Source organism: Thalia democratica, chromosome 3, assembly GCF_965202585.1.
Source record: "Thalia democratica chromosome 3, ktThaDemo2.hap1.1, whole genome shotgun sequence".
NCBI lineage: Eukaryota > Metazoa > Chordata > Thaliacea > Salpida > Salpidae > Thalia > Thalia democratica.
In genome coordinates, this window is record NC_139167.1 from 50,894,796 (window position 1) to 50,912,434 (window position 17,639).

General features: G+C 26.1%; 1 protein-coding gene across 1 annotated transcript; it reads left to right on the forward strand.

Moving 5' to 3' along the window:
* Positions 1 to 322: 322 nt before the first annotated feature.
* LOC145832369 (complement factor D-like) lies at positions 323 to 16,160 on the forward strand. The gene is made up of 10 exons (XM_082939688.1): positions 323 to 407; positions 9,803 to 9,923; positions 9,983 to 10,054; positions 10,419 to 10,576; positions 10,683 to 10,781; positions 11,573 to 11,742; positions 13,280 to 13,445; positions 14,801 to 14,940; positions 15,562 to 15,691; positions 16,021 to 16,160. Exons 1-10 carry the CDS (start codon positions 323 to 325, stop codon positions 16,158 to 16,160), a joined length of 1,281 nt encoding a protein of 426 aa, XP_082795814.1.
* Positions 16,161 to 17,639: the final 1,479 nt, after the last annotated feature.

Consider the following 17,639-nt stretch of genomic DNA (forward strand, 5'->3'; position numbering starts at 1 on the left):
TGGCTAACATAGACCAATCAAAAGGTTGGAACTTTCCTCTTTACATATCTTTCCAGGTCGCACGCACGTAGGGTTGTTACGTCAGAAGGTTTGTCACTGATTTCGCGGCGGACTTGTAAGACAACCGTCTTTTAGAAAAGATCGCAATAAAGGGTGCGGAACTTGATTTCCATAAAGGTGAAATATTAGTTTTTTCCAATATTTAACCAAAGCATATCCGCTTAACTAGTTTATATTTTTTGGCAAAAGCATCTCCTCTTGAAGGTCTCCGCGGCGTTTTCCGGACTGGTCAAGGTAGTCTTCTTTGTTTTTACATGAGAAAATGATCAAGGTGATTTCGAGGAATTTGACTGAAGCTTCAATGTTGCTGAAAGATTTGTGTGTGGCTTTGTTTTCAAAGTTGAGAAGTTTGATTTTGATGAATTCGAATGCATAAAATCTACAGTGAAGAAAATTAAAGGTGATCGAATTCTTTTTTTTTTTGAGATTAAACGAGTTTTGTTTGACTTTGTTGTGTACCTTCAATAAAACTTTTTTTATGTTTATTTAAACTGTTATGTTGTATAAAACTGTTTTTGTTTACTGTTGAAACATTAACGAACTGCGCAAACTTGTTCATGTAAATTTTATACAAATTAATAATACTGTTGTATAATATATACATGTTCAAAGAAAGTCTAACAACAGATGTCGCTGAAAATTCAAATCAAATCTTATATACTAGTATTAGAAAGTGCCTGTAGGCATGACAGAAATTAAAAAGAAAAAAAAAATTAAAATATTTGTATAATTTCGATTTTTAGAGATAAATCCAAAATACTTAACCCTATCCTCTTAATGAATTTTAAATATTTATAAGTGATAATTATGCATGGAAAATAAAAGTCTCCAAGAGAACATTTATAAACACTTTTACAAGGTTGGAAATTTATGACAAGTTTTGTTTGAATAAAAGTTGCGTGATGCCAAAATAAAGTTTCCAAAGTTTAATAAACAGTGGGCTGGCAAGCGGTAGTTGACTATTATGATAACCAGATAATTAAACTTAAAAAGTTCTACTTTGTTGAAAAGAACTAGGTGCATTCTTTTTACAACTGCTTTTACTTCATTTCTGCTTTAAGTATTTTTTTAAGATTTATTAGTTTAAATTAGAACATTTAAAGAACAAAATACAGTTGAAAAATTACTCGAACTAACTCTTAATTTTACGTAAGAATTGTTTGCAACAAATATACCAAAATTCTTGAAAAACTTATATGGATTTATCCTTCTTACGTTTTTAAATTGTATGGTATAGTTCCCACTGAAAAATAGTAAAACTGCTGTTTTATTTAAAACTTCAAGGTAGCTTTAGAGCAGGGTCGGCAAAATGCGGCCCGCGGGTAAACTGCGCAAACCAGCGGGCAAAGGTTAAATTTGCGGCCCACGAGCATTTAAATGTGGCCCGCTTAGCAAAAATAAATTTCAAGTTCGATAAATTTGTTCGATAACTTGATTTAATTTGATTAAATTCGTTTTAAGTCCCTGTATAACATTTTAAACAATTAAAAGACTTTACTGTTTTAGCTTATAAAAGTTAAAAACACAGATTTGCATTCCACAAGGATTTTTTTTTTCATGTCCTGTAAAACATAATTGTGTACACACTACAGACACTTTTTAATCAATAAATATGACATAAATTTAAATAGTTTTTGTTAGGTGTACAATTTCATTTTTCAAAAAATGTTTTTAACAAATTAAGTTAATTTTTATGCGTTGCATCCTAATATACACAGTTGGTGTTTTTTGGAACTACCTATTTAACGCAAACTAGATTAAGGGATGATAAATCTATTGAGCTTGCACATTGTTAATCAAAATAATTCAAATTCAAGCAAATAAACAACTAAACATTGCCACACACTAAGACTATGACTATTTGAAGACTTAAAATCTCAGGCAATTTTAGTCATTTTTTTCAATTTTTGGCTTGAATTGTTTTTTGTATACTAAAATATCAGGCTAGTTTTTGATCACTCAGGCTGGCTTTTTTCCTTTAAAGAATGGCATATCAAACTTATAATTTCTGTTTTGTTGAATTCACAGTGTTGATTTTAATTATAATAAATGTCAAGTTGATATGCAGCTGATACAATTTGAAATATTATTTATATTAATTGTATACATATAAAAATGAACAATCAGTGTTACCAAAAACATTGAATCTCGGAAAATTTGTAATTGTAATTTGACAATTTATACTTAAAAAACCTGCAAAAACCTTGAGTTTGAGAATTTTTGAAAAATCCTGGAATTCCAAACTGTTTTTACATGTAAAGTAATGAAACTTCGATTTGACAAAAAGAATCTACCGTAAAGTATTTTATAACAAAAAACACATCTAAAGTAGCCTTTTTATAGTTCTATATTATTGAAGATCGTTTTTTTATCTTTAACTTAATTTATACTATAAATAGAAGTAAAGCTTTTACTTTCAAAAACTTTATATTGGTGCACTGCAACTTTGCTTTTAAAATGTCTTTGCCTATTGCTGTGCTTTGCATTGGAACTAAACCTAGAAGTTTTTCTAATATGTCAAAGTTAATAAAAGTATCTCTATTAAAAATTCTTAGATGAGCAATGTTTGTTGGATCAGTGCTTTCATCTCAACAGATTCATTAAAGTCCTAATTTGATTTATTCGGCTTTATAATCTTCAGAAATTTCCTAAACACGACTTCTTGTTATCATTGAAGGAATAAACAAAACACTTTTACTACCGCCAACACAAATTATATTGAAAGTTTAAAATTCTAAACGGTATCTTCTTTTTAGTAATTTTAATTTTGCTACTTTATAACCTACATTAACAATTTTTTTTGTCTAGTCTGTAGTTACTGAAAAAAGTTATGTGCTTTATTGGAACTGACTTAAGCGATTTGTTTTTTTCTTTTCTCGCAATAACTCCTAACTAATGTTTTTTAATTCTTGTAGCTCGTCTTATATTTCAAACTTACTCTTTTTAAATGCAATATTTTATTGCTCATAAAGAACTGCTATAAATATCAATAAAAATAAGTTTTTCTTCTTCACTACTGACTTCAATTTTTTTATACTTTTGTTAAAAATACTTTAGAAACTTACTTGTCCATTCAAGCTGACTTATAATAATTTTTTTGGCTATATGTTTAAATTCACTGTAAATAAACTTCGTTATTTCATTATTTTGTAAACTTAATTTTAAACAGGATTTCCAAACAACAGGCTAGTTTAAAGTTTTGAAAAATTCAGACTAGATTAAACCTGTTTGAAACACTTTTTAACAACTCAGGTGTGTGAAAGTTTTATTTCAAAAGCTTTGAATAAATCTTCGAAATCTCAGAATATTATTTATGACTGTGGTGTAGTTTACTAGTTGTAATTTTTTTGCTTGTCTACTTACATATTGTGATTTTTTTTATAATGATGATATTTTAGTTAGGTATCCAAGCTTGATTAACAGCAATTTTTTAGCTTTTTGAATTTTTAATAAACTTAGGTTGGTTTGTTATAACTCAGACATTTTTGCTTTTAAAGTGGCAACCATGTAAAAGACTAGTTAGTTACTAATAATATATTTTGTTAAAGTATTCGAGCATTAGTTATGTTAAAGAATTCGTTTTAGCTTTTCTACTATACAAAAAGGTATTAATAATTTATTTAACTAGCTACTGAACTACTTAAAGAGTGCAAACTATTTTAGACGCAAAAATTATTTTCAAAGGTTAATATCTTTAAGAATATGAAAAATTGGTTCACATAAAAAAAACGTACAAAAGTGACCCAAAAAGGTTTTTAAGCTCGGTTTTTATAGAAAGTTAGGGTAGAAGTAAATTAATAGAAATGTTAAGTTTAAACTATTAAGTGTTTAAGAAAAAACATAGTTCATTAAGACTTAAGTATATTACTAGTCAGTGTAAATTTTATTCTAAAAAATATTTATAATTTAAATAGGTATTCTATGTGTAGCTAAAAGTCATTTAAAATAATAAAGTGAATAAAAGTAGAACTTTCTCTTGTGTGACTAAAAGTAAAACCAAAAGATTCCTTTAATAACACTAAAACTAAAACTGCGGCCTGCGAAGATTTTTGAAACTTGAATTTTGGCCCGTGAACACCACCTGCTTTAGGGCAACTTTAGAGAATATTGAGGACAGTTATAAGATTTAACAGTTATAATTTTTTCACGCTAAAGGATATATAATAGAGAAGCTTTTTAAAAAATTTCAGTAAATTTGAGCTTGTAAAAAACACTTATTTAATTTGATGGTTTTGTAAGCAACAGTTTGATATATATTTACGTTTTTTTCGATAATATATTGATTGAAAAAATCTAAAATTATGAGTTATTTTTACAGATTATTTTTTTTTTTTCATTGAACAGTTTATAAAACTTAAGTTCTAAAATGCTTAAGCAAGCTATAGATATAAAGAAAAGGATGAAGCTGAAAACATTTTGTTAATAGGTTTTTTAAAGATTGCTAAAAGTTAAATTTCTGAACAAAAAATTGACATTTAGATTACAGACTAGGTTATACTTTTCAAAAGAGTGAACATTACGTATGTAAAAAAAAATTAAACATAAATCAACGTAAACCTCTTAATAAAAAATAGTTAAAAAAACTAAATCTCCCCAAAAAATCATGGAAGCAATTTAACTGAAAAGTTTGGTTATTTCAAATACTTAGTGTTACTATAAAAAAAAATTGTATCCTAAGATAAAAATTGCAATGAAGGTAAGGTCTATTAGCTAATTGAAACAAAACAAAATACTTTTCTTACAAAGCTTATACCAATATTTCAATAATAAAGAAGTTAAAATGAAGAAAAACGGTAGTTTAAGTGAAGAACCTTTTTTTGCTGAGTGAAGCTTTTTACACAATATTTCAGCAAAAATTTAAGAAATTGTTTTTAAATAAATTAGTCAAAAACTTTTTTATCGTCCGTTATACAAACATTTAAAAATCTAAAAACCAAATGGTTCAATTAACTTTCAAATTTTTAGAGATTAAAAAAGAGGTTATAATTTATTCTAAAATTGTTGAATATTTTACATTAATTTAATTACTACTTGCATCTTAACACAAATATACTTTTCATTTTCAAAAATATTGTAAAACTTAAAGCTTTTCGAATCTTATCTCTGAATATTTTTCAAAAGTTAAATGAAATTTTAAACAGTTTCGAAAAAGAATCATATATAAGATTTGTAAAGATTTAACTTTTGTAAAATTTTCAAAAATGAAAAATATGTTTATGTTAAGTTGCAAGTTGTACTTAAATACAACAAAATTTGATTAATTTGTTTTTAACTTTTTCAGAGAAATTATATTAGTGAATTTCTTTACATAGCTGCTTTGTTGTTTTTATAAAATTAAAAAGCATCAATTACCAATTAAAATATAAAACTATGCGTAAATTGTTAACTATTTTAAGAAAAATATTTTTTAATTTGAAGATAATAAAACTATACAATTATTTTTGACTGTAGAAAAGTATAATACTAAAATTATTAAACAAACGTTTAAATAAAGCATTTCACATTTATTTGATTTTCATCTTTTAAAAATAAATTACACTAAAACTTTAACTTGTATTTATAATCTATACAGCTTAATTTTATTCAAGTTTAGTTAGTTAGTTAGTAAGTTTATTCAACAAAAACATAATTAAAAGATGCTTAAAAACAAAAATTAGTATAAGAACCTTGGATTTTTGACTCTACGGATTAGGAAAGTTTTTATCTATTTATTTAATTTTTTGTGTAAACTATTTTGTTAATAATTGTAATTTTTTTTGACAATAAAACTAAACAAATGTTATCAAATGAACAAAGTAAGTAGATCATGAAATCATCAATAACGTATGTAAAATTTTTATACTACTCATATTTCCTTTATCTAATAAAGAAAAATATATTATTTAAAATTGTTCATTAAACTATGAAACTAGTTAATTTTATTGTGTTTAATTTGGTGTTGCATGAAATTAAAGAATGCATAGGTAAGTTTTATTGTTAATATGGTTTCAAGTTTTACTGTAGCTGATATATTTTATAAACATTTGCAGAAAATTTTTCTTTTTACTGATTGAAAAATTTCTGATAAAATATTTGTTTATTAAATTTTTTGTCAAAATATGCATATCAAAAATCAGTTAAAAATTACGCAAGTTTGTAAATCAACGATTTTTTTTTACTAATTAAATTAACTAACATAGAACTCTTAAATACTTGCCTAAACTTAAGAAAGCTATACAGTTGTAGTTTATTAGTCGTCTTAGCTAAGTAGGAGTTTGTTAAAGTAAACTAATGACAAATATTTCTGTTTAAAGTTTTTTTCGGTGTGCGAATCTATGACCGATATAACTTTTCGTGTAGCAATGTCTTTAGACCAAAGTTTTAAGCTTCGTTTTGTTTTTGTACAATAAACTTAATTTTAAATAATAAAACAATCAGTTTTTGAAAATAACATTTTAGTTAGAAGTTTTTAACGAGTTTGTATTAAACAATTTTTTTTAGCAATTTTTATTGTTATGTTCATAATTACTATTATTTGTCATTAAGAAGAGTTGTTTAAAGTTTGACACTAACGCTTTTCTTTAATTAGATAAAGTTTTATATGATAGTGTTCTATCAGAAAAATAACTTAAAAAGTTAAAAACTGACGTAAAATATTCAAAACTTGATTATTTGAAAATATTTTATTTTAAGTAAATTAATTTGTGGTTATAATAAAAAAATACTAAACAATGTTTGATATTAAGTTAAACACTCACTATTTTGTTAAAAAATAAGATGCCATATAAAAAGTAACTTAATGTATACTATAACTTTATTAAGTTTTAGTCTTATAGATAACTTTTTAAGTTACAAAATTTTTAGTTTTTAGCTATTCATCATGTTTAAGTTTATATATTATTCATTAAAAAAAAAAAAGAGCTGTATACTTTTTATTTATCTTCACTTGTATCTTTGTTTAAAGTTAACAAAATTAAAAGTTTTTCTTATTTACTTTATGATTAACTGTTTTGAAAGTAATTTGTTTATATGTAAATAGACAACAGTTTATCTTTTTACTTAACACAGATATTTATATATATATATACATATATGCTTACAAACAAAGATAAACATTAAAACTTAATTGTTTTATTTTAACTGTCTAAAAAACAGTTGTTTAGATAGCATTTATAAAGAGTTCAGTAGGTTTGCTACATCATTTAACACTAAAACTTTTTTTTTCATATTGCTTTAATAAGTGTTTGATAGCTTGTACTTTGACAGTCTCAAAAATTACCAATGATGCTTGTTTGCGTGAATTAGTTGTATTATATCTTAACCTAATTTACTAGCTTATCAGTTTTTATAAAACAAAAAAGTAATAAGTGTTTTGTAATATTGGGTTACATAAGATGTAGTTTAAGTTTTATAAAAACTAAAAAGTATAGTTTATAAAACTTAACTGACTTTGTTTTAGTTATAGGTAACAATTTAGGGTTAAGTAGTTGTTAAAATTTGAGTGATTTATAATTAAGACTAGTGATGTACCGGACCCACAATTTCGGGTCCGGCCGGACCCGGATCCGGACTTTTTTTTCAAACTAGAATCCGACCGGAACCGGATCCGGACTTTTTTTTCAAATTAGAATCCGGCCGGAACCGGACCCGGACTTTTTTTTCAAATTAGAATCCGGCCGGAACCGGATCCGGACTTTTTTTTCAAATTAGAATCCGGCCGGATCCGGATATCAGACAAAAATGGCAATATCCGGCCGGACCCGGATAGTGAGTCCGGTACATCACTAGAATAAACTAGCCTGAGTCAGAATGAGGTTTTTAAAAACTGAAGTAAAGAACTTTAATCTAATAATAAGTAGAACAGCTAGCCACAAGGTTTACAAATTTAGATGTTATTTACAATTAAAAATCTGAAATCAAGTTCATGAACAAAATACACTAGAAAATTACAAAATATTGAAAACTGGATCAGCTCAAACTCATTCAAAATCTAAAAGAAAACTAGCCTGAGTTTTTATAAAAAACTTAACTAGCCTGAGGCAGTCAAAGATTTTCTAAAATTCCCAAAAAATTTCAAACTAGCAGGGTTGCCACTGTTTAAGTCAATAAAACTAGCTAGAGTGAGTATAAACAAGCCTGAGTCAGAATGAGGTTTTTAAAAACTGAAAAATTACTTTATTCTAATAATCAGTAGAACAGCTAGCAAAGGTTGACAATTTGGTAGTAAAGTTGTGGACTGATTGTAGTACACTTAACTTATTAGTACTACCCATCATAATTAAATCCTACCTTATTTAATTAATATCTAACAAATACTAAATTCTAACTGAGACTGCTTTCTATAATCAGACACGACAGTTTTGAGTGATGAATCTTTTATATAAAACACAACAAGAAATACTAGCATATACAAAATTATTAATTACTTTGGTAACACTTTAAAAACTGGAAGCTATTTAAATCTATATCAAAAGACTTAAAACAAAAAACTAAAAATTAAATAAAACTTTTAGTAAACAAATAACTGTAAAATTTTTAATAAACAATTAATCTATAAACCTGGCTTAAATATTTAAACAACTAAACACCTGTTGAAATATTCACTTTTAAGACAAAACACCACTACTTACAATAAGCACTCACAAAAACGTTCAAGATATTTTGTTGCTTCAAGCTACACACCAAACTAACTAACTGCTTACATATAAACTGCCTGTCATGTTCTGATGTTTTGCTGCATCAGTATTTAGTTTGAAACATTTCGTCATATGATTCTCATTGACTCGTACATTCAACCGTATTAACTCTAAATATTCTCTGAGCTCGACTTTAAACAATAAATAATGCAAGTATTCATTCCAAAGTTTTCAATTTTACAACATATGTAAAGAGTTACATTTCATGAAATGTGTATTTATAGTTTAAATGTAAACAAATGTAAATTAGTCACGTGTACAAAATGAGCCAATCACGGTAGGTGTTTAATTTTAACTGATGAAAATGAATCTTATTAATTTTCACAGGGTTTGTTTTTGAAAAAATACTTTTCAGTATGCTCTTTTTTACTAACTAGATCCGGGTCCGGCCGGATCTCTGTTAGGATCCGGCCGGACCCGGATCCGGACTTTTTTTTCAAATTAGAATCCGGCCGGAACCGGATCCGGACTTTTTTTTCAAATTAGAGTCCGGCCGGATCCGGATATCAGACAAAAATGGCATTATCCGGCCGGACCCGGACCCGGATAGTGAGTCCGGTACATCACTAATTAAGACTAAGTGCGGACATACAACATTTTATACAAAAATAAGTCTATATAAAGTATAAACATAAATTTTTTAAACAAGTTGTTCTGCATTTGTATTAAAACATTTAGTTGCATAAATACTATTTTACTGTTACTGTGTAATACTATTTATATTTTTTATTACACCATAACTGTAGATTGTATGAAACAGTATTATATACAACATTTTAAGTTTTGAAATGTTTCTTCATACAAATTTTTGCTTTATTTTTTCTTGACTTATTTTTGATTATATGTACACACTTAATCTTTTAAAAGCTGTAACTATAAACAAACACCTTTTGAAGTTTTGATAAGAACTTTAGCTTAATTAAGTTTAGCAAAGTTTATAAACTTAAAAATCAGATGGATTTTTTTTATATCATCCTGAATTTTTTTATTAAAATTCAAACAAAGTCTTCGACTTAAAAGTACGATAATCATACAAAAGTATTACTCATCACGCATAACTTTCACAGGCGCAGAAGAAGAATGCGGTTTAGTAAAAATTCAACCGAACCGAAGAACTAAAAGAGTATCAAAAGGCTCCAGCTGCTATTATGGGGAAGCACCATGGATGCTCTCTTTACTAGTGAACAAGTAATTTTTCTATAACTAAAATTTGCGTAACCTGTTCGAAAATCGATAAATTTACACAGTGTACGGACATGTGGGGCTGTGCTGGTCTCCTCTCGTTGGGTAATCACCGTTGCACACTGCGTTGATAAGAGGTTCATGATAAGTTAAAAATTAATATAAACATAATAAATTAATAAATATATTTTATAAATTTTTTGATTTTTTTTTGATAAACAAAATTTTGTGTCGTCTGATGCTTTTAACAATTTTTTTGTAAGCAATATCAATTTTAAGATCAAACATAATGTTTGTTTAGTTTTGAAAAATATTTTAATGTAAATGCGCCACGACTAAAATGTTAGATCTTTTAAACAAAACATAAATTTATTTGTCAGAATGTTTAAGTGTTTCCCCGTTGCTTATTTTAAGTATTTATCAAAGTACACTATGATGTTCTACTACAATTGGTAAATAACACTGGGCGTTTTTTTATGCTAACCATAACTTAATTTCTAGTTACATGAACCCTAACATGGAATATGAGTACAAATTAGTGGCAGGTGACCATTTAGCATTATATACTGACAAATACGAAACATCTGCTTACGTAATAAAAACTACTATTCACCCAGGCTACAACCACGTGACTTTAGAAAACGACATTGCTTTGCTTGGTTAGTAGCATAGTTGTGAAAATTCCCTCTTTAAAAATAACTTTATACTTAATTGTTCTTATAAATATAAGAAAACTAATTGTAAACTTGTTTTTTAATTTACCAGAAACTGATGAAGCATTTATATTAAATGATTACATTAGACCGGCTTGTTTGCCTAAACACGATGAAACCCCGTTCCCATTTGAACAGTGCACAGTATTTGGTTAGAACTAAATTAAATATTTTAATATAATCTTATTCGAAAAGCTAGAAGTTAACTAAATGACGTAAAATTATACTTAATTTTGTTTAATTTTCATTAAATGAATTTAAAATCAAGAATATGCGAAAACAATGAAAGTTAATAATGAAAATGTTTTTCTTTAATTACTTAAACTTTAAAAGGTGCTTATAAGGGTGTTTAAATAAAAAAAGTACAATTACTTTTTCTATTTAAAAAAGATCTCGTTAAACTCAACAAAAAGTTTTACAAAATTGCTATAACTTTTTTTAAATAGCAACATTGCTAAATATATTTTCTAGTGGTCGGCTGTTTCTAAAATTAACTTAAACTGCGAAATATTTTTTAAAACTTTTACTTTGTTGTGGCTATTTTGTGAGAAAGTTTTTTATAGGGCAAATTAGTTCTAAAGTATTGAATTTAACTGAAAAACAAACTTTCAAAGCATGTTCTTAAGAGTTATTAAAAATAAAAGTTTTGTTGCAGCTTACCGACCTGTATACCGCAGCTTACCGACCCTTGTTTATAATTATGCTTAATTTTTTTTTCAAGTTAATTTATTAACTTTTGATTTATAAGCTATAGTCCAAATATGTTTTACGTTTCATTATTTAAACTAAAATTTTTAAGCGTATGTGTACTGTGTTCAAAATTTTTCACATATGTTTAATGTAGTTTAGTTAGTATTCAAACTATTCAATATATACTTATCACATGAAAAATAAGCTAACATAAAGAAAAAAACTTATAACGCTTTTTTAATCACAACTAAGGCTGGGGCTTCATTACTTCAAAAATCAAAGCAAACGAACTTCAGAAGCTGCAACTCGCCAGCCGGCCACACAAGCACTGTGAGGCGAAATTTTATCCGCATGTTGGCCTCGCGAGCAAGTTCTCTCACGAGATGATGTGTGCCAGTTTGCAGGAAGGCGGGGTTTGCGCGGTTAGTTACGTCAAAATGTCAAAAAGCAGCTTGCGTTTGAATTTGGCCGCTCTTTTGACTTTTTGTTAAAGTTTTTCTTGCGCGTGCGCTACATTTGTAATTGTTATCTGGTGTTTTCAACTATGGAAATGTTTTAATTTGTAACTTTACTTTTTCAATATAATTTCCAAAAGCTTGATTAAATGCTGATTAAAATACTATTGTTTTATAAACTGAAACTAAAAAAAAAACTGATGTCTTGTAAAGTATTAGTTTTCAATTTATTTTATTTTTTAGTTTTATAAAAAATAAAAACTTGTTATCAAACAGCTAAAGAATTAAGAAGAATGTTAAAACTTTTAAAACAATAATTTTCACTACATTTTTTTTAGTTATAAAAAAAGTTAAAAAATGTTATCATACAACTAAAAACATTAAACATAAATGTATACTATATTTTTTTTTACACAATTTTACAGTAGTTATTAATGTATACTTTTTTAATGTACAATATCAATCTTAATTTTTTATAAGATTAAGACTGATTAAAATTAAAAAATACTTTTGCTTGTAACACTTATATTAAAGTTTACTGTTATTTTGATTTATATATTTTTTGATGTATTAAAATTAACTAAAACAATTTATTTAGTTAGAAATAGTTTTAAAACATTACTGTTATAAATATTAAGCTAAAACCATAATAAAGACTTTATAATTCAAACCTAAACTAGGAGCTAAAATAATTAAGGACAAGTTACTATAATTAATATATAAGATTTTAAGGTTCTTTTGTTTTCTAAAAATAGCTGAAAATTTCTTTAAAAAAATAAAACTAAGTTTAAAATACACGCAAATAAAAATTTAGTTTTATAGCTTTTACAACAAAAAATAATTTAAAACTTCTGTAAAAAATAAAACTAAGTTTTAAAACACACACAAAAACAAATTTAATTTTACAGCTTTGATAACAAAACAAAAGTTTCAAAAACTATAAAACAAGTATCGCTTAGCAAAAAATTTCGAAATGTGTTATGTACTTGGTACTTGATTATGTTTAAGAACAAATCTTAAAAAAACATATAAAAGATCTGTACTAGTAAGTTTAACTGCCTTACTATTTTAAAACTTACTGTCGCGAGCTTTAAGAAAATCATAAGTTGTTCTAATAAATAATTTTTAAAAGAGTATTTTTTAATCAATAAAGATTTTTTTAACTTCAAACATTTTTTCTCTTTTATATTCTGTTTTAAAGTTTTAAATGTACAATTTCAAACTTAAAAATAGATTAATCCACCGTTTTGAAAATAACAATAATTATTATAGATAAAATAAAGCGTTAAAGTTTTTGCTCATTGAAACTTTGTGTTGTGACTAAAACATGTTTCATTATAAATTTGGTTCAAGTAAGTAAGCTCAATTAACTAAAAGAGAAACACTTAAATCCTAAAAAAATGTATAATACATATTTATTTACTCACTAAGACATCGTACTTTAAGACATTAACACATTTTTAAGCAACATAAAAAACTATATTTTTATTTTAAAACTTTTTAGGGTGACAGTGGTGGCCCACTCATGTGTGCGAGGTCAAACAAGCACCAGCAAGTGGTGACTGGTTTGACATCATGGACGACTGCGAAGTGCGAGGAGGGAGGAAAAAACACCTTTCCGGTGTTCACTCGAGTGGAAAGTTACGTCGAGTGGATCCAAACCATGATGAGTATGTTGAGGAACATTTTAAAAACAAACCATAGATTTAACGTTTAAAGTTATACCAGCTTTTTATTATACTTTAAAGGGTAATTAAACTTGGTAGCTGTCTAAATTGCACGAGCGTACATTATTGCACGAGGGGACAAAATTGCACGAAGATACTTTTGCACGAGCAGAACATTTTGCACGGAGACAACTTTGCACGGTTTAATTTTTTTTTAGTTTTTTTATTTATTTTTTTAGCTTTATTATTGGTTTTTTTAATTTAGCTTTTTTTTTTCACTGTTATCCCTAACCCTTACCCTCGGTCGGTAAGATTATTTTTAATTAATTTTTTTTATTATAATAATTTTTGTTAGGTTTTTTTTACTATCTTTGTTACCTCTAACCCTTACCCTCAGTCAGTAATTTTTTAAAATGTTTTTCTGTACTTTTTTACTCTCGTGCGAAATTGACCCTTGGTGCAAAATCGTCTTCGTGCAATTTTGTTCCCTCGTGCAGTTGTGTGCCCTAGTGCAAATTTTGCTTCGTGTAATTTTGTTCTCGTGCAATTTTGTATTTGTGCAATTTAGACCCGTTCTCTAGTTTAACAAAATAAATAGCTTTTTATATATTTTTTTTATGCTTTTTTAACACTTAAAGTAGAATAAAAGAGATATGTGAAATAAATACTCCATATAAATTATTTTAAGCTCAACTGTATAGATTTTCAAAAAAGACATTTTTAAATATAGTTCAAACTAAAAAGTAGTAATAAAATATATTTTTTATAGTTTTTTAATAACTTAATTGTATTTTGATATTTGAACTTTTTGTATTAAATTTATACTTAAAAAAATATTCCCATGGCTTTATTTAAGAAGTAATTTTTTGAGTGTACTTGTTTTAAACCAAATACCTTGTAGAATAAATAAACGATACTTTACTATTTTAAGTTATTAAATCGTTTACAGGAGCTACAATGTTTATGACTTTTAAGAAAATAAAAAGTACCATTACAAACTAATATTAGCATTTTGAGCTATTTTTATAGTTTTAGAGCTTTTGTTGGCTCAAACTCCATATCTAAGTCAACTAAATAAAGAATAAAATACATAGTAAACTTACTAAAACTACTTTATTTTCACCAGTTTATCAATTATTTATATAATAATGATATTTTGATGCTTTTAAAATAACTTTAAAATTAATTAAAACTGTTTAGTAAGTTGTTTATAATATAATCAATCGATTTATTTTTAGTTTTAGAAAATATAACTGTAAATTTTTTAATATTAAAAAAAAACAACAAGATTTAATGAAAAATACTAAATAATGTACGTACAAACATCGAAAAATAATCTTTCATTAACATTACATCAGGTCAGAAACCAACGGTGAATTCAGATCCTTGCAAAATGAGAGGCATAACTTATCTCGATAGATCTAGTGATGAGATAAGGAACCCAAACTTTGGAAGTGGAGACTACTTACCAAACAGGAAATGCTCATGGAAGTACAATGTAAATATTCAAATAATAACTACCATAAAAAACAATTATGAAACAACATAAAAACAGCGAAAACGAATAACTAAATTAAGAATTAGTAATTATTTTTTAATATAGAAGTGTCACGTTTCAAATTAAAGTACTACAGTATAACTTCTAAACTAATCGGCGACATCAATGTTATAATTACTAAATAAACACATAATAGAAAACAATCTAACGATTTTTTGGTAAGGATTTATGTACATTAATACTTATTAATTTTTTTACGTTCGATAAAGTAATTTCTTTTATAAACTTAATTTAGATAAAAACTTGATAGTTTTAGAGATTTAATTTTTTAAAACCTTTAAATCTTAGTTTTATTATTAAATGTTGAAAATTAAACCGGTTTAGATTAGAAAGTTAAAAAAAAAAACAATTGACTTTTTATTATTATGTATTGTATATACTGCTTAATTCTAGAGCTTTTAAGGTAACTTTAATACTTATTACAATTTATACTTTCTTTTTTAACCTTATATTATACTTTCAAGCATTTACTTGTTTCAGCACTGTAGTTACAAGCTTCTTGCAAAAAAAGTTTTTTTGATAGCTGCTAATTTCTTTTCAGCTGATAAATTATTTAAACAGCTGGAAAAATTCAATGTGAGCAAAGTAGTTATAAGATTTATCTACTTCGATTTAGAAAATAAAATAAACGGAATCTGTTCACAAGACTACTTGAGTATTTTCAGCGGAAAGTACTATAACAAACCGTTAGGTAAACAAATTTAATTTTGAATTAAAAATTGTGATTAAAAATTTAGTGCTAGAATAAAAAAAAAAAAATATATTATAAAAAACTGACTTAATTGGAATTTTGCATGCGTACATTGATAATAATAAAATATTGTAGCTGTCAGAATTAAATAAACAAACCACTTTTTTTCTAAATTATTATTAAAACGTAATTTTAAGCATAAATTTAATTTGGTTTCATTTTTTACCTTTAACTTATACATTTGCATTAAAACCAAACAGTAAAAAAAAATAAAAAGTTTTAAAATATTTCTAAACATAAATCTATAAAGAGCACTAAATAAATTTTAGGAACATTCTGTGGAAATGAAAAGATCAACGACATTACAATTGACATTAGAGCAGAAGAACAAAAAAACGTAAAATTTGACTTTATCTCTGACTTCAGTATTAACAAAGGTGGATTTGCGGTCACTTTTGAATCTTCTTAAAAACAAAGACTAAAACAACTTTTTATTTTATTTAAGTAGCGGTTTTGAACAAGATTTTATTGCGTTTCAAATGTTGGGTTTTAATATCCTTGACCTCGTATTCTTTTAGATAAACATTTAAGACATGATTAAACGTTTAAAAAGTATTTTGCATAAAATTTTGCTATACATCTAGTATGTTTTATTATTAAGAAATTTTAATCACAGTTTTTGTACTTTTAGAAATATGAACTTAAAAAAATACTATGCACAACTTTATAGTGTTAATAAGTTTCTGAGAAAATAGTAACTAAGTTATTTAAAAGTTTATGAAAAGTTATATGCTTGTTATAATAATTCCCATTACCTAAAACTATTTTGTAATTTACGTAACTTATTGATAAATTTCGAAAAAAGCAAAAATATGTCGTGTGATTACGAAAGCATTAGATTTGCGTTGTTTTGCGTTTTAATTAAATATGCGTGGTATATCTAGTGAACCATTGTTGTTTAACTTGTTGTTTTAACCAACAAAAACTTTTGTACGAATATTCAGTTCTATTAACTTTAAACCCACAGTAAATCAAAATTATCTAGTGTTAGATGCATTAGTGAGAGATTTTAGAGAGCTTAGACTGCAAAGTAAAACATTTCCGTATAAATTAGTTTTGGCCGACGTTCCAGGCAAAAATAACTGTAAGACAACAGCTTTACGAGCTCGTAAAACTTAATGTTGTTTTTTTATTTGATTTACTATAATGTGTTTTTGTTTAATTTTTTTGTTTTGTTTATTATTACTTTTAGTTTTAAAGTATTATACTTGCATTTTTTTCTATAAAGCAAAGAAATTAGTTTAATAAGTGAGTTGATCGTCGCGAAGCAATTTAGTTACAAAAACTTGCTAAGATTTCAAACAAGCTGAACTATGTTTTTAAACTTTCTTTAACTTTTTGTAGTTTTCAGTAGTAGTATATCTTAGAACAATCACTCCTTTGTTCAAAATATTATTTTAAATTTGCAAACAATTACAGTTTTGAAGCCGATGCTTTCGTTAATCACAATGTGAGACGTTTGCGCACTTTACTTGGAATTCAAAACCTTGAAAAACGCAAAGTTGCCAAGCTAAATTGGTGTAGATTTCTTATTTAATTGTAGTTTATTGCTATAATTGGTGTCAAGGCACATCAAGTTAATGTGTTGAACAGCAGTTTTACCAAGATGTATAATACCTTTAAACTCGGAGCTAAATATACTTTTATTTAAATAAAAAACTTAAAGTTTTTTCAAACCTTAAAAAAGTATTTCAAGTCAAGACGTTTTTTTTTTAGTTTTTAGAAAGATCGGAAACTACTTAGTACAGTACTAAATTATGTTTTGTCTGTGTAAAGATTAATAAATGTTTTGTCTGTGTAAAGATTAATAAATGTTTTAAATATCTTAATGTAAATTAACTTATATTTTAAGTTTATAGTTTATCAACTTCATCATTACTGCTTAATA

Excerpts from the sequence above, each read along its gene's own strand:
- LOC145832369 (XM_082939688.1), top strand. The coding sequence starts at position 323 with ATGATCAAGGTGATTTCGAGGAATTTGACTGAAGCTTCAATGTTGCTG. Across the intron at positions 10,782-11,572 it reads TGAACAGTGCACAGTATTTG|GCTGGGGCTTCATTACTTCA; the intron begins GTTAGAACTAAA and ends ATCACAACTAAG. Across the intron at positions 11,743-13,279 it reads AGGAAGGCGGGGTTTGCGCG|GGTGACAGTGGTGGCCCACT; the intron begins GTTAGTTACGTC and ends AAAACTTTTTAG.